Source organism: Vitis vinifera, chromosome 12 (assembly GCF_030704535.1).
Source record: "Vitis vinifera cultivar Pinot Noir 40024 chromosome 12, ASM3070453v1".
Taxonomy (NCBI): Eukaryota; Viridiplantae; Streptophyta; class Magnoliopsida; order Vitales; family Vitaceae; genus Vitis; species Vitis vinifera.
The window spans coordinates 24,405,864-24,423,897 of record NC_081816.1 but is presented as its reverse complement, the minus strand read 5'-3'; the positions used below and the strand labels follow the sequence as shown (position 1 = coordinate 24,423,897).

The 18,034-nt window shown below is 36.4% G+C and overlaps 1 protein-coding gene across 1 annotated transcript; it reads left to right on the top strand.

Moving 5' to 3' along the window:
* The first annotated feature begins 984 nt into the window (after positions 1–984).
* On the top strand, positions 985–7,538 carry LOC100267686 (leucine-rich repeat receptor protein kinase HPCA1). Its single transcript, XM_002269383.4, has 19 exons — positions 985–1,249; positions 2,208–2,319; positions 2,421–2,492; positions 2,672–2,746; positions 2,841–2,912; positions 3,027–3,188; positions 3,296–3,370; positions 3,516–3,587; positions 3,688–3,759; positions 3,872–3,940; positions 4,122–4,196; positions 4,313–4,384; positions 4,559–4,693; positions 4,778–5,232; positions 5,322–5,486; positions 5,567–5,703; positions 5,877–6,096; positions 6,301–6,536; positions 6,793–7,538. Exons 1-19 carry the CDS (start codon positions 1,162–1,164, stop codon positions 7,261–7,263), a joined length of 2,835 nt encoding a protein of 944 aa, XP_002269419.1. The 5' UTR covers positions 985–1,161; the 3' UTR covers positions 7,264–7,538.
* Positions 7,539–18,034: the final 10,496 nt, after the last annotated feature.

The following is an 18,034-nucleotide window of genomic DNA, read 5'->3' as shown; positions in this document are numbered from 1 at the left end:
ATTAATCGGACTCAATCTGCCCAAATTACAATCTTGAAATTTTACTTTTTTTCATTAAATTCTAATAAAAGCCCTTAATATAAAAGCCTATTTGAGATTTGAGCATAGTATAACAATGACATGATTGTTTCCAAAAAAAAAGTTTAGGAAGAAAATTTAGACATAAGTAAAAATATAAGAGTGATTTTTCTAATTCACTCTAAGAAAGAATTACTTGTACATGTACCTAAAAAGTTATTTTAAACACGCAACAAGTTTAGAGACCTGTAGATTTAAAATTATTCTAAGATTAATTTTAGCACTTATGACGTAGCTTGTAGCCGTTTGGATCACGGGAAGTAGGGAAAAAGGTGGGGTTACTTTCCTGTAGTCTTTGATCTGACTAGAGACGCAGAAATTCCAGTTTGAGATGGAATTAAAAAAAAATGAAGGGAAGATTGCGCAAGCGTAGAAGGTTCAAAAAATGGTTTTCAGTAATGAGTTGTATGAAAACCCCTAAAGATATTCAATAGTTTACTGGTTTTGAGCTTGACCCAAGAGAAAAGAAAAGAAACGCTTGGAATGGTGAAAAGTCCACGAGTACTTGAGATCAAATTAAAACAGTGGCGGCTCAGAACAGAGCGATGTCATCATCAACATCAACTCCAACTCCAACTTGAAGGCAGTAAAGATAGTTTCAAGGGCACAAACACAAGGGAAAGAAAAGCCCGTGAAAACAACTTGACACCAAGGAAAGGCCCACAGAAAGCTGAAAATTCCAAAGCTATTAAATTAAATTGCACTCTCTTTGAAAGTTCACTGTAGTTGAAAGTTGTTTTGGATTATTATGAGACAAGGACCTGAAAGCTTATTTTCTTCATTAATCTTCAACAAAAATCACCAATCAAACAACGGCCTATACCAACACGTCATGATAATTTGCGGATAACAGAATGCCACCCACTGACTCATCTTTCTTCCACATGATCTTTTCTTGCTATTTTGTAACCGTAGTGTTGACGTTGCAGGAAAAATATACTGAGTCAACCCCCATGAACTTTTCTTACTAAAAAGGATAAGGAAAAGCACATGTAAATCTTCATCCAGTGCTTGGATATTTCGACAACTGGGTTTCGTTCATATGAAGGTTTCAAGGCCTTTCGTTGGTCACTTTGTTGAGTAATGGATTCGAGATTAATTCTGGTCTCTCTTCTGATTGTTTTCATCCAATTTAATTCGGCTACATGGGCAAGTACAAACACGGATGATGGTAGGTTACTTAAATTCTTACATCCACTTTCTGCACTTGATTCTTCCTCGCCAGTTAGGTAGGTTTTCACTGATATCTGTACGAGAGCTTTTTATTTCTATTTAGCCTCAAAAACAGCTAGCTAGCTCCCTTTTCACCTCCTCTCCAATATTCTCTCAGTTTCCTCTAGTTCTTTAACTCCTGAATAGGTCACTGCCCGCCAATTTGGATGATTATGATTAAGAATACGTTTGGCAGTGATTCTAGGAAACACATCTAACCTTTTTAGCTTTTGAAAATTTTGATCAAAAGAGTTGTTTTGAAGCAATAGAAAGACTAGAAATACTTCCTAAAATCACTATCAAACAAGTTCTAAGTTTAGTTGCTGCTAGAAGGTGTTTTGAAGAATTCTGTAAAGATTTCAAAATAACTGTATAGACCAGTTCTGCATGTGTCTATGCATGCAGAGATGTCCTTCTGAAAGTGAACAACTGAAAAAAAAAATATGCTTGGCAATTCATCTAGCTCAGAAGAATATTTTTCTGGCAGCCTATTACCAGTGGTCTGCTCAGGGGGGTCAGGTTTTGATGTCTACGTTGTCAACTCATTAGACATGCATAAACACCATGAGTTCTGATCAAGTAGTCTTGCTCATATATATGATTTTGGTGATGCCAGTTAAGGCTCCTATTTTGAAGATTTGGGTTGTAGGTTGAGTACTGGGAACTGAAAATTACTTGGTCTATCCAAGAAGAGGCCACGTGCTATTGCTTTTTGTATAACAAATCAAAGTTCTGGAGTTAAACCTGCTTCTTTTTTCAATAATTCCTTTCTTTATTCTCCCTCTCTGGAATAGATTGGAAGGTGTTTGGTTTTGGAGTAATTGGGGTTTTGTTGATTGAACTGTTGACAATTTCACTGTGTTCTATTTTGATTATTTTTATTTAAAAAAAAAAAAAAAAAAAACATGATGATGCAGCTACAGCTCTCAAGAGTTTGTTGAAGAACCTCCCGTTCACTTGGGTGGGCGCTGATCCCTGTGTCAACGGTTGGGAGGGAATTGGTTGCTCCAATGGACGTGTGATCTCCATGTAAGTACTTTGTGTGTTTTCATCATTTAATGGTCATGGAAATTTTCCTTATTTTGCCTTGTATTCTAGACATCAACCTGACCATGCATTTCCAATTTCAGAACATTAGCTAGCATGGATTTGAAGGGTGAACTGTCTGAAGATTTCCAGGGGCTATCTGAATTAAAGATTCTGTAAGTCTTCTACTCATATATTTCCTCTATTCTCAACAAATTCTCTAGTCCAGCACGATTTCATACCTTCACTAGATAATGATTCTGCTGTTGGTGGTAGCTGTTTCTGTTAATCCGTTTTCCCTGCAAAGTATAGTTCAGATTGCTTCCTGGTGATCAGCTCTTTCATATTCATTCAGGGATCTATCTTACAACAAGGGTCTAACAGGAAATATTCCAGCATCAATTGGGAGTTTAAAGAGCCTAACAAACTTGTAAGGAAATTCTGATTGTTGTTAGACCATTGGTTATCCAGCTTGTGTGTTATGATCCTTGTAACCATCCAATTTCTTTTGCCCTTCCTTGCAGAATCCTTATGGGTTGCAGTTTCTCTGGTCAAATTCCAGATACAATAGGATCTCTAACAAATCTAGTCGTTTTGTAAGAGATGGAATTCTTTTGTTGTTTTGGTGGAACAGTGGATAAATATGCTCTGAATTATTTTCATTTAGTATATGACCAGTATAATTGAATCTCCATTTGAATTCTCTGCAGATCTCTGAATTCTAATAGCTTCAGTGGAGTCATACCGCCTTCCATTGGTAATCTATATAATCTCAATTGGCTGGATATAACTGAAAACCAAATCACTGGAACCATTCCAATCTCTAATGGGGGTACACCTGGTCTGGATATGCTCACCCAAATGAAACATTTGTAAATTCTCTTTGCATTTCTGACCTAATTAATTACCCTTTTCTTATTGTGATCACTCCACTGCCTCAACATCATTAAGCAGCTAACATTCTGTCAATTGTCTACAGCCACTTTGGGAAGAACCGGCTCTCTGGCCCAATCCCCCCTCAACTTTTCAGCTCAAAAATGACAATGATACACTTGTGAGTTCTACTGAACAGGCTGCTATTTACTAGATTCAGTATTTCAGTACTCAAATACGTAGGTTTTGGAGATACTCATTCTTAAATAAAGAAGTGTCTGGTTAGGCAAAAATGCATATCTTCTCTAATAAAGTATCTTGTGCAGGCTTCTTGACAACAACCATCTTACTGGCAGTATCCCTCCCACACTAGGACTTGCGACAACTTTGGAGATCATGTAAGCATCCGCATCACATACAAATATATCTCTACTGATTTTTACTGGTGCTCTGTATTTATGCGAAGCATTTGTAATGAATTCCTTCTCCTGGATACAGCCGCCTTGATAGGAATTTATTAAGCGGACCTGTTCCTTCAAACCTCAACAATCTTACAAGCCTCACTGAGCTGTAAGCATACAAAGAACTAAAGTTTCTAAGCTGGTTTCTTGAGGGAAGTCAGTCTTATCCTGCATTAAAAAATTTCACTTTCTAAAAGAGGCTTTTGATCATCCGTTTTCAGGTTGCTGTCCAACAATAATTTGACTGGCACTGTGCCTAATCTTACAGGCATGAACCACCTCAGCTACCTGTAAGTAGCTAATTTTATCAACTTCATCTATAGTGTAAGTGACAAGGAGGAGCATTTTCTCAACTTCTAAAAGAAATTGCTTTAAGTCCTATTTGAATCTTGTGAAGAACGAGGAAAAGGAAAAGGAAATGCTGCAAAAATCTTGAGAAAGGAATCCATTTGACCGAAATGTTTTCTGCAGGGACATGAGCCAAAATAATTTTGAAGTGTCAGACTTTCCTTCATGGTTTTCAACTTTACTGTCTTTGACAACATTGTAAGTCATCTCTATCCCTCAAAGTGTGCACACACACATGCCTGGGTGCATAAAAGCCTTTTATGAGAAGCTAAAAGGAGAAGATTCAGAATCCTTGGTTATTTTTGTACTGGCAGAACGATGGAGTTCACAAAACTTACGGGAGATATTCCTGTCGCCCTCTTCAGCCTTCCCCAATTACAGACTGTGTAAGTATCAGCTTAACCTTGAGTTCCTTGCACTATATTTTCAATGAAGTGGGTGCTGAGGAATCCAGACAAATGTGTGATTTCCTTATATTTTAGCATAGCAGAACCAACTCACATATCTTCATATCATGAAAATTATGATCATAAGCTCATTGCTTTACCATGTGGTGACAGGAAACTAAGGAACAACCAGATCACCGGCACACTAGAGTTTGGTTCTGCCTATAACAGCCATCTGCGACTCGTGGATTTGCAGAAAAATTACATTAGTGAATTTAAACCAGGACTAGAATATGAATTTAAGATAATGTAAGACATAATACTCCAGATGTTATTACTAGCTTATTACCATTTGTCATCCGGTTCAGTTTACTTCTTCATTTTTTTTTGCAGACTTGTAGGTAACCCGATGTGTCAGGATGAAGGTAATGAAAAATACTGCACGCCTGCCCAGCCCAACTCCTCATATTCAACACAACCAAAGCACAGCTGTATCATCCCTTTCTGTAGTTCAGATTTAATTCTCGGCCCCAACTGTTCATGTGCTTATCCATACATAGGAACCCTTGTCTTCAGAGCTCCTTCTTTTTCAAACTCGGGAGACTCAAGTGATTACAAATCAATTGAGCAGTTCCTGATGCAACTTTTTCGGTCCCTGCAACTTCCTGTAGACACAGTTTCCCTGAGTAATTCGACCATGGTGGATGATTACCTTAAAGTTAACCTGAAAGTCTTTCCACAGGGCCAAGATCGTTTCAATAGAACAGGAATTTTTTTGGTTGGCTTTGCTCTCAGCAACCAAACTTCAGCATTCTCCTTCATTGCTGATCCGTATCAACACTTTGAAGGTAATTACATATTCATATCAAACTAGGAGAAATTTGCTGCATAGTTTGTTCATCTCATTGTGATGCATTTATTCCCTCTCATCATCTAGAGGTACCTTCACCCCCGGGAGCAAAGAAGTCATCAAATACCGGCATTATTGTTGGAGCAACAACAGGTGGTTCCTTCCTTGCGCTATTATTACTCTTTGCAGGGGTTTATGCTTTTTCTCAAAAGAGGAGAGCAGAAAGAGCTACTAAACAGAGCAATCCTTTTGGTAAGACTAAAAGACTTGATCTAAATTAACCCTCTTCCTGAATGGGATGGTATTTATGAGTCATTTGTCATCAAATGCAGCAAAGTGGGATCAGAGAAAAGGCAGTGGTGGTATTCCTCAGTTAAAAGGAGCAAGACAGTTCACATTTGAAGAGATCAAGAAATGCACCAACAATTTTTCTGAAGCCAATAATGTTGGATCTGGAGGCTATGGGAAGGTAAGGTCTGATTCTCTTTTCACTACAGAATTAGTTTTACATGGACCCTTTTCTTCTTTGTAGAAGTATTGCAGATGGCAGACCCGTCTGCTTTGGACCCCTCTGAAAGGGATGTCTTTAATGCTAGCTCTGATTGTTATCTTTTGAACATTTTGTTGTTACCATGTTCACAGGTGTATAGAGGAATCCTTCCCACTGGGCAAATGGTTGCTATCAAACGAGCTAAACAGGAATCAATGCAGGGTGGTCTGGAGTTCAAAACTGAACTTGAGCTTCTATCAAGAGTTCATCATAAAAATGTTGTCGGCCTTGTAGGTTTCTGCTTTGAGCACGGTGAACAGATGCTGGTATATGAGTTTGTCCCCAATGGTAGTCTCAAGGAATCTCTTTCAGGTACTTCCCATCTATTTCTTCACCTTATCTATCCAATAGTAATTCTGACACCTATTGGCAAGTCAGTTTCATACCCTATAATAATCAAATGCCATTCCTGATCATAAAAGAAGTCATGTTATTCATCACAAAGCATCAAAGAAAACCAAAGGATACTGAATGCAAGCTTAACAAAGTTTACCTGGTTTATGTCCACCTATGCAGGGAAGTCAGGAATCAGGTTGGACTGGAGGAAAAGACTCAAGGTAGCACTTTGTTCAGCCAGAGGTCTGGCTTATCTGCATGAGCTTGCTGAACCTCCCATCATCCATAGGGACATCAAATCAAACAACATTTTATTGGATGAACGCTTAAATGCAAAAGTTGCTGATTTTGGTCTCTGCAAGCTTTTGGCTGACAGTGAGAAGGGTCATGTTACCACTCAAGTCAAAGGGACAATGGTAAGAACAGCATCTTACCCTCTTACTCAAGGAAGGAGAATGCTATTTTGATGAAATGATGGAACATGATCTTGGTCTCTAGAATCGTTTAAGTCATAGCCAAATCTAATAGTTTCTTTAACAAGAAGAACGCCTGTTGTCTATGACCTTAAGAAATAACGAGAGTTCAGCAATTCTGGAGGTTTGAGTTCATTGAAGATTCAACAGCATTGCTTAAAAAAATTTCACTGAAGTTGAACTTTCTTCATTGTTGCAGGGCTATTTGGATCCGGAATATTACATGTCCCAACAATTGACTGAAAAGAGTGATGTTTACAGCTTTGGAGTGCTAATGTTGGAGCTAATATCAGCAAGAAAGCCAATAGAGCGAGGGAAATACATCGTAAAAGAGGTGAAGATAGAGATGGATAAGACAAAAGATCTATACAACCTTCAGGGCCTTCTTGACCCAACCCTGGGCACAACACTTGGAGGGTTCAACAAGTTTGTGGATCTAGCACTGAGATGTGTTGAAGAATCAGGAGCTGATAGACCTAGAATGGGTGAGGTGGTGAAAGAGATTGAAAACATCATGCAGCTGGCTGGTCTGAATCCCATTATTGAATCATCCTCTGCTTCAGCAAGCTATGAGGAGTCAAGTACGGGTACTTCCAGCCATCCCTATGGCAATAATTCCGCTTTTGATAATAGTGTGGGCTATTCCCCTTCCACAGTACAGCCCAAGTGAGCACAGGTGTCATTTTCTGTTTCTTACATTAAACTTGTTAGTACTTGGCTGGTTCTTTCTGCTTAGGAGTTATCTTTATCTCCTGCCTATGTGGTGGCCTCTCCATCCAGCCTTGAACTTGTATGGAATTTGTGATGTTTGTTGAGCCTACATAATGTTTGTATCATATGGTGAGAACAATACTAAGTGCATAGGTTGTGATGGAAGGAGTGAAATTCTTGTATGATACTATATATAAATAAATAAAAGGATTACCCTGAAAGATACAAAAGAAATTCATAATCTTGTTACAGGAATCCTACACTAAGTTTGTGGTTTGCAAGCCCTCTACAAAGAATAGTTGTTTTTCATGCCAAGGAAGTGATTCTAGTGTTGGTGCACAACCTTTCCAGATGTGATGATCCAGTGACTATCCAAGTCATTTGCCAATCTTCTAGTGTCACCTCCTCTGTTGGTGGCTGCGTGTGTCTTGGCTATGTAGGAGAAGAATCTCTTTCTTCTGTTCTTCTTCCTCCTTTATAGGCTTGAGTCAGACGTTCGAGGTTGCATGGTGTACACGATTGACTTGGCAGACCTGTGTCAGGTGGCACATGACAGGCGAACCCTGATGCTTATTGCTAATATGACAAGATGAGGTTTTTCTTTGCGATTTGTTCCTTATACACGACTTGTTGTTGCCCTCGGTATCTATGCCACATGATCCATGTTGGCGGCCCGATAGCTTCTTCTTGGTAATCAATTTTTTAGTTCTTCTAAGATCGATCAGGGTGGACTCTCTACAAAATTCGACCAATACAACATCCAAGTACCCCTTCCTAGCAAAATTCACTACCCTTTAGAAGGCAGTTTTTGTAGTGAAATCCACCACCCTACTTGAGCGGGTGGGTAGACCCGCAAGTTGGTTGTCTTCTATGGTCGTTACCTATATCTAGCATATACCTTTTCCATTCACAAGTTGCCAAAAATTGTTAAAGTCTTCTTTTCATCACCAAGTAGAATAGGAGGTTGGTTTTGAAGGTTCTTATGAGGGACCTTACCACAAGTGAAGTGATTTACAGGTGAAGTGAGTTTTTGCATCTTCATTGCCCTCCTGCCTCCACTTCTTCTTGACAAAAGACTTGAAGAGTAAAGGGTCATTCTTGGGAAAATAGTGTCAAAAAATAGTGGTTATCCAAGAGGTTGCTTCTTGTGTTGGTCCTTCCTTTAAAAGAGTAGGCTTGAAAGGCTAAGTTATTTATCTTTGATAAACTATCTTTGGTCAAGTAGTTTCTTGCAGATGTTGAGCTTGCCCAAGTTTAGTTTGAGGAGTCATATTAAAGCGAGAAGTGTGATCGAAAGTTAGCATAGACACCTTTGTTTTTTGTTTTTGTTCTCATGCCACAAGTTTTATTGGATAGTTCTTGGTAGATTTGGTTCAAGTTAAGGATGGTGGCTTGTCCATATCTGATCTTTAAAGTAGTTGTTTTTCTTGTCACTAGCTTTCTTCAACTTTTTGATTTGTACTTGGTTGTTTTTTGCTCCACTTAGGTGCTAAGTACTCACATGATGGAAATGCCAAAAAATTTAAGTTAGTGTTGAGGTGGTTCTAAGCATTATAGTTGAAATTGGTTGGGAAGTACATGACATAGCTCTTAAGGGCTTGGCTTGTGATGATGCAAATCTTTTAAGAACTGTACATGATAAGGTCAAGCCTTTGAAAGATCACAAGATTTCTTTGGTATTTGATGTGAGCTTACGAGCAAGCCTTGGTCTTAATCTATCTTGGGAACGATGATAGAGAGAAGTACTTTGTGTATGATACTGAACTTTAGCCATGGGTTTGATGTTTGTTGATTAGGCTTGAGTATCTTTCTCTTTTTTCTCCTATATGCAGGTGATGAGGATTGCCAAAGATCAACTTACCATGTTTAAGGATCAGGTCACAATTGGTACTATGGTTTGAGTAGCTTGGGAATTTCTCAAGCTGGTTGTTGGGGGAATTGAATGGTGATGCAAATCTTTCTACCTTACCCACGAGTGTAAGGTTGGTGTACCTTTGTGTTAAGAGTTCTGATATAAACAAGGTTGAACCTTCTAGTGGTGATGGCAAAAAGCATGACCCTTTTGTGCTTGCTATGACTTTTCTACCAAAGTCTCTATGATTATGGTGGTATCTACCTTGTTTTTACCCCATTGTGATGGGATTTTGCTTGTATTAGGCCAACATAACCTGCTTTTGGACAACACCTATGATTGGAGCCAAAATATGTGCTCTAATGGCACATATTCGATATGATTTGTGCACAAAAGGACATTCAAATCACCCAAATTGACCTAAATTAATGCTAAGGCCCTAGGCATGAGTTTAATTTGTACTTTGGAGACTTATCTCAGGTTCAAGGGAAGAAAATGAGCAAGTTGAATCACTTTAGATTTTGAAAGATCAAGAAAATACTAAATGAGAAAATAAGTGAGTCAAGACTCATGGATCATGAGAAAAAGCAAGACGAGGATATCATGAGTTTGGAAAATGAGAAATGACCATTATGGAGTAAGAAATAAGGCAAGAAAACATGGGAAATGAGGCATAAAGCAAGATTCAACTACATGAAAATTTGGAATTCAAAATCTGGTGGCAACATGTACTCTTAATTTGAGGATAAATTTGGAGTACTTCCCAAATTCCATTTTAGGTATGCTATATATTGTTTCAAAGCTCAAGAAATCAGAAGTCTAACACTTCAAACAATGTACAAATCATAGCTGAAATGAAAAAGTTATGGTCATTTGAAGACAATTATGCAAAGTTGAAGGGCATTTTGAAGTGATTTCAAAATTCAACTTATGAATTTGAAATCCAATTCGAAATGACCCTAACTTCGAATTCACCCACTGCCACTTTGATGTTTCGCCTCTTTTACCTCAAGAATTGCATCTAAAGCACTCCATCCGCCCTAAGTGGACCCTATACAACTAGAAATCACCATTTGATTATTTTTTAATCATTTTTTAGATAATTATTTTTGTAATAAGTGGTCAATGAGAGTGTGTCACATGTTAGGTAATTGATGATATTATATAAACTCTCTTAGTTCTAGGTTTGAGAAATCTTGGATCTTTTTTCGAAGAGTTTGACATTGGAAATGGAAGAAGACGAGAACTTTGGTTTGTTTTCTTTTATTCTTTATTAAATATATTGTTTTTAGTTTCCTATCCTTATGAGTTAGTTTAGGGAATGATACGATAGGTTATTACCCGAAACTAGTGATTCTTGGTAATTATTGATCATTAGTTATCATCTTCTCTATCGTTATTTTCCCCAAAACAAAGCTATAAGGAGTAGGAAGGGTTAAAAATCCAAACCTTAAACTAGTAATCAATCTCATTCATTTGATAGTTTTAGGAATCTGTTTTAAAAATGAAAAATTAGGTTTCGGATGCAATTTCAAGTTATAGAACTCAACTTGATCATGAGCAACCAAGGATCCCAAAACCCTAAGATCATATTACTTAAAAGACCCTTGTTTTCTCTAATTTTTATACCCTAGGTTGGATTGTGGAAAGCCCCAAACTCGAATCAATGGAATTTAAAATCAATATTCATTTTTTTATTAATTTAATTTTTTTACTTAGTTTCATATTATTCACATATTGTTTTTCACTTTATGATTTAAACAAAAACAATTCATTTTGGTACTAGGAGTACTAGTATTGACAATTTCCATAAACAAATCCTTGAGGATGATACTAGGAGTACTACAAAAGTTGTAGTGACTCTTTCTCTAGTTTTTTTTTTTATACCGGAGTTACTACATAAAAAGACTAAGTATTTTAGTACAACCGAGAAGTTCGGTCAACCTGGAAATTCGAATTTGCACTATGATTTTTGCTTTGTTAATATTTCATGAGTTAATTATACATGTTTAATGATGTTGGGAAAGTGATTATGGGATGCTACAACTTATGGGATATTGTAAGCTTATGGGATGTTGTAGGCTTATGGGATGCTACAAGCTAATGTCCATTTCTCTTCCCAATGGAAGATATTGAGTTATAACCAAGACCTCTTATTGAAGTGACTAGTCCTTTGTATTGGATCGTGTGCATGTCTTGGTTGCCCTATAAAATGATCATAACTTTGATTTTATAAACCAAGCAAGCTCTACTTTTGGGGTAATCCTCTTGTGAGAGTTATCTTCTGATGTTGGGGCTTAAGTATTAGTCTATGTAAGACATTTTATGGAGGTTTCATGCCCAATTTTTCCTATTCTCAAAATTTATTGATGCAAAGATTTAATTTTTTATTAGCATCGATAAGAAATACTCAAAACAAATATAGTAGTTTGAGTGTAGTACCTTTTTAGGTGAGCTTGATTTCAAGATTGGTGTGTTTTTTTGCCACCAAGTCGGGACTACCAATACAACTTTTACAAGGTCATTTTGAATACCTACATTGGTACTTGTAAGAATCCTGACCTTTTGGTTGTAAGTTCATGTTTATCGTTGTTGATAGATCAACATTATAATCAACACTCTTTGGTTTTTAGTTGAGTAAGCCTACAAGATAGTTGAGGGTTTTTTAACCTAAGGAGGAGATCTATCTATGACTAGCTAGCATTTTCACATGGAGGTTTGATTATACTCATTGTAAGCAACCAGTAAAGATTATGCTCCATGCTATGATATTGAGTTCACAAGTTGGTCCATCTTTGGTAAAGGAAAACCTATCTTGGGATAAGCTTATCATGGTCAATGTAGTTATCGCACATCCCTTAATTCTTGTTTCTTCTTGGTATTGCCACTATACTGGTAGACCAGGTCAAGTAAAACCTACAAAGAGTAAATTTTCTACTTCTTATTGTAGGACTTGATTTTTCAATAATGCAAAACTTTGTTGTTTCTGACGCATTGGAAAGTAGTGGTTGCAAACATTAAGTCGGTGAAAGAACATCTCGAGGTTTACCCCATCTTGCCCTAGGGTTGCCAAAAAAACACATCAATATTGTTAGTCAACTATTGATGATGGCTTTATTATAATTTGATGCTAACGACAATTTTCAAATTGGTCATCCTTTCTTCTTGATTGTCAACCATGATTCTCAAAGTTATGATGTTCATTCTTTTGATCAAGTTGTGGATCATTTACAATTGTCTAACGACACTGTCAAGCTATTAACTGATCTCCAAGGATTTCTACTACCTCTTTCCCAATTTGAGTTTTTTTATGGTAAGAAGAAGTGACCATACCCTCAAAATGTACCAAAGGTTGTTTAAGAATGGTGTTGTAAGGCAAGTAAGACTTTTTCACCAAGAAAAGGGTTTTGGTTTGGACTAATCTAGTTTTTACTTTAGGTTGAGCTAATATAAGGCATAAAAAGATTCTTCATAAGAGTCTATAGTTTGGGTCGGAGTCATAACCTTTTCATTTGTTGAAAACAGTCATTGAAAAGTACATTAGGTGGACTTCCTGTATCAACAAGTATCTACCAAACCTAGTATAACCCAAGTTGTTTCTTTCTTAGTTGTGTTATGATCAAGTTGATTTGATTGATACTTGAGTGTTATCTTAGCCTTAGTCTGTTAGGTAGGTTATCCTTTACTAATGACTGAAGTAGTGGACTTCTTGGAGTTAGGGCTTTTTTAAAGGCCTCTATCATAGTGTTTTAATCGTTGTTTTCTACTTACATTATTTTTTATATAAATCGATAAACAAATTTTCTCAAGGACTCCATAAGTGGGTTAGCTTACATTGAATAGATAGTTCACACTTTTCCTTGGTCAAGGATTGTAGGCGTACTATTTTAAGAATAGTTCATAGAGCTGGTGGAGCTATGCATTGACTATATGGGCAATTGGTAGAACCATATAAGAGTGGGTTGTCATAAGTTAATAGGAAATAGTTGGAAAAGTAGTTCTTCACTGTTGTCTACTAATATCATGAGTTGCTGACAATGGTAAAGATGTTCAATTAGGTTTCTCATGCCATCGTGCAAGTTGAACCTTGGGGCCATATAGTGAATAGGCAGCTCTTTTTGAAGCAAATAGGGAATGGTAAGTGATACACATGCTTGGTTCCAATGCTTCAATGCCTTTAGAGTTAAGTCAACTTGGAATTTTTACCAATAGACCTCCGTAGATAATTCTTTATACTTACGTACTAACTTTGTTTAACTCCAAGCTTGGTCATTTGAAGGATTTTTAGTTTGAGACCAACTAATAATGAGATAGTGGTGTCTTATGATGCTATTCTCTAAGAGTCCTTCATGTTGCATCTAGTCTAATAGACTTTTAGGCCTTAAGATGAGCTTCCTGTGGAGTTGACGTGTACCACCACCTTAGCTCTATACAAGTAATGCACTTCTTTTGTGGGTCACCAACCATAAATTGGAAGTAATGTAGACAAATAGCATACCAATCCCGAGTTGTTTGTTGAAACATTCTAATATCATACTTCACCATTGGAAATCTAGTCATGCATTAACCTTTTCTCCTCCCCCAAGTGAGGCTCCTTGGTGTGTTTCTACTAGGGTTGGTCTCTTTGCTAGACTCCCCAACTTGTTGCTCTTAATTAAGAGGTTGTTATTCTATGCTAGCCTGAGATTCCCGATCTATTGTTTGAATGATCTAATCATTAGGTGAACTTATTTTGTAGTATGTCTTGCCTTGAAATGGTTCCTACATCATAAGTTAACACACAAGTTCAATTGTTTAGTTCTCATGCAATCAGTGGAATTTCTAATGTTTCCAAAGTATATAGAAGGAAAAGATTTAGGTTAAGTTCTTTACACATTGGAATTGTTAGAGTTGGCTACTTAGGTTTTGATGATAATTCAACTTTTCTAATAGAGAACACATTTAAGGACATTTTGGTTAAAGGTTTTACCACAAGGATGACACATGCATGTGATAAGAGGGACAATATTTCTTCTTCTCCTAATTGTAAGATTACATAGGGTTGCTATATATCATTTTACCATAGGCTTGAGGTTCTATATAGCTAGTACATGATGTCATGGGACAAATTTTTTTTTTTACAAGTTGACGCACAGGTTGACCGCCTTGATTTGCTAAATGTCAAGAGTTGGTAATATTTACTTTTAAGGGTTATGGCAGTTCACCAAACCTTGAGGTAGGTTGCTTCCAAGGTGCCTATTTTTGGGTAGGTTGACTTTAGGTAGCTCCTATATAGAAGTCAATCTTAATGTAAGGTTAACTCATACTCAAAGATGCAACTCAACTTAATGCATGCAAGTACAACCTATACTAGGGGGTAAAGAGAGTTCAACTTAGCAAAGAGACGTCCTGGACTAAGTTGATTAACACAAAGAGGTGGGGTTTTAGGTTAGTGTTTTCTTCAAGGTTCATAGAAGAGATATCTTTAGATCTTTTCTAGTTATTCATCTTGACCATTTAATTTTTTGCTAGACTATCAGTTAGAGTCTTTATTTTGAGACTAAGGTGGTGTTTGTTTTTTTACTTAATTCTAAATGGAACCTTAATACTTAATAGTGTTAAATATTAAGTTGTTTGTTTTTATAGTATTTTATTTCTATTAAGTATTAAAAAGTAAAGAAAAACCAATATGTTCTTTTTTCTATTTAGAAAAAGCTACATATTTTGGCTTTTTCTATTTAGTAAAAAGTTTATAATAAGTCATGAAAAAGTAGAAAAACAAACAACCTAAATTCTAAAAACAAATTGCTTTCAACAAAAAGCAAAAAAAACAAACACCACCTAACTTAGCTTTAGGTTTTTAGTTGTCAGGTTTTCCTAACTCATAAGATATTGGTTTTCCACTGTTTTCCTTTGTAGAACAAAATAAATAAGCTAGAGAAAAATAATTGTGTTAGAGAAGACTTATTTGGACTTCAACTTATCACTTGCTTGGGTAACAAAATTTCCTTCCATTTAGTTGATGTGTACGTGAGTTGATATCAGGATCATTCTTGTGCTTTCTAATGACTTCTCATTAAGGTTGGCTAAGTTAGATGACATATTGAGTTGTATTTGATTTATGAAAACCTGAGGTGCTTTGAAGTATGTTTGTCCACCATATGTTGTTGGTGACTTTTATAGCCTCTTAATTTCATACAAGTGCCTTCAACTGAGCATAAAACCATTAGCAGGTTTTTTCTGAAAGAAAGAATCTTAAACTCCCGAGCTCTTAAACTCCCGAGCAAGTTAAATGAGATGCAGCATACCTTGGGTAGTTGTTCTGATAGGGGTTTAGCTATCAGCTCTTAAGGAAAGGTGTGTTGGCTGGTAGGTACAGGTCAGGTTGCTTTACTGGTATTTGAGAATGAGGTACCTTCGGATGCCCAAGATGAAGGTCTTCTGGTTTTCTATACCTTGGCCTTGCAACTAGGTCTCTGATCACTTTCCAATGTGCAATAGCTGCTGACTTGTAAGCTCCACCTTCCATACTTGCTTCACTTCCCATGCAACTATTTTTAGGTATGATCGCAAACAAGGAGGGCCAAGTCGTACCACCAGAGGCTTAGGTCATAGAACCTAAGGTTGCAAATCTTAGGTAAACATATCACCTTAGAATTCTATCATATTCAAGAATTGCTCTCAGTATGAAACAAAGGGTCTTTAGGCACTATTCTGATCCATATTTGGTTATTTTCAATCCAATAATTTTGAAGCTTCAAAGCTAATCTTCTTTTGAATATCACACAAGACAAAAATGATTGAAGAAAGAACTATAAAGGGAAAAGAAATAGAGGAGAACTCCCCTAGAAAGATTCAGCTTCATTTTTGGTCCTCTACAACGACTTTTTGTTCTAAGCAGGGCTAAGACTTTCCCACAAACGGCGCCAATGAAGAAGCTCAAATTTTTAATAGACAATTAAATTTTATTCCAATATTAGTTGAATACAAAGAGGGAATACAGAAAAGGATCTTGTTTTTCAGAGAAGGAACTCTCTCTCTTCTATTTGTTGCCTATTTTTACAGCCACTCTTTATGTGAAGGAGCAAGCTTTTCTTTTCTGTTTTTGTGTCACTACAACTTTCTGCCACAAGCTGTCAAAAGTGCTCGAAGGCATTTTTTTCAGCATCAAGTAGGAAAGGAGGTTGGTTATGAAGGTCGTCTCTCACGAGGGACCTTACTCACAGATGAAGTGATTTACAGGTGAGGTGATTTTTTGTATGTTCACTATTGATTCGAGATTATTCACTACAAACCTCAAACAACCTGCTCCAACCGGCAGGCAGAGCTCTTCCAACTCATCTGACCCGAACCTGTGGGGACGTAGAGCAAGCCTGAGCTCATCAGACATGTATCCAAAGCTGAAATCACCACCATTAAACCTCATGGAATGCCTTCCATGATCAGCTGAATACTGCTGAGGAGAGACTGCAGGAGTAAGTTGGAGGAGCCGAGCTTCTAATGGAGCTCATCAATTTGGAAGTGAGTATCATTGAGGTGTTTCAAGAGAGTGGATAATGAATCGAAACCAGAATCAGAAGAAAGAATTAAGATAGGCGAAGGGTCATTAAGGAAGTAGAGAGTGAGAAGGTTTATGGCTTATTTTTCAAGTCTAGGACACATTTTCTGTCAATTTCATTTGTTATGTTAGTGTGGTATATATTGCCCATTCACTGCCTAGCTGATTGACAAATCATCTACAAATGCAAGTATGAAAAATCTATTTGATAATGTTTTTAAAACAGTTTTCAAAAAATAGTTTTTAACAATTTTTGGGAATATAATTCGATTTAAGAATCCAAATATAAATATGATTTTCTCGAATTTATTTTCTATGATTACACTGGGCACTTATATACAACGTAAAAAATTCTTAAAATATAATCCATACTTTAATTGTTTTTAAAAGTATTTTACAAAAGCAATTAAAAATACGATATCAAAATTGTTCTAAAAAATAAGTTTTCAACACAAATTCTCAAAAATTGTTTACAGGATAAAATTTGTTAAATGTAATTTTAAAATTAGAAAATTATTTTTAAAAAATAGTTTTCAAATAGACTCGTGAAATCTATGGGATTTTCTATCTATGAATCGTAGAAGTAGTAAAATCTGATTCTCTTCTTTGGGGTTTTTTCACATTGGAGAGTTGAGTTGACAAATTGGAGTTGGGAGGGAGAAGAATTCTCATTTTTACGTGGATTAGATAGAATTGAAGTACCAAAGCAATGGACCCCTCTTCCTCGTGAAGTCGCTTCCCATCACATGCCATGTTTCGGTAGAAAATGAAATTCTGTCTTCAGGGAGAATAAGGTAAAGGAATGTAAAGCAAGAGGGCAATGAACTAATCAGCAAATGGAAGGGATCCACACAAGGCTCCATGGATGACTTTGAACAGTAAAATTTAATGCAACCACTTTTAACATGTAGATTAAATTCCATGCAACACTCCACTTTGGACCCCATCCCAACCTCCATGGAGAAAAGCAGATGCCTCCCATTAAAACTAGAGAAAGTAGATGCCTATCCCTTTCACCTAAATTTGTTGATTCAAATAATTGGATTGAGAATGTTTGGAAATGATTTTGAAAATGGTTAAAATAAAGCATATTTTTTGTAAATAGGCATTTGAAAATTTTAAAAAAAAATTAAAATATCATTTAAAGTGTGTTTGATAATGATTTTAGAAAGTGTTTTTAACATCTTTAATACTTGAAAAATAAAAATTTTCCAATGTTAAAAATATTAAAAACACTTCCTAAAATCACTATCAACCATAATATTAAACTAATTCTTAAAATATCACTTTCAATACATATTTTTTTTGTTATGTAGTTGGATACCAAAAATACCATTAAGG

Bases quoted from the DNA above. Each gene is read 5' to 3' on its own strand.
- LOC100267686 (XM_002269383.4), top strand. From the start codon at position 1,162: ATGGATTCGAGATTAATTCTGGTCTCTCTTCTGATTGTTTTCATCCAA. The intron at 3,941-4,121 runs GTAAGTAGCTAA...TGTTTTCTGCAG, and splicing joins ATGAACCACCTCAGCTACCT to GGACATGAGCCAAAATAATT. The intron at 4,197-4,312 runs GTAAGTCATCTC...TTGTACTGGCAG, and splicing joins TTACTGTCTTTGACAACATT to AACGATGGAGTTCACAAAAC.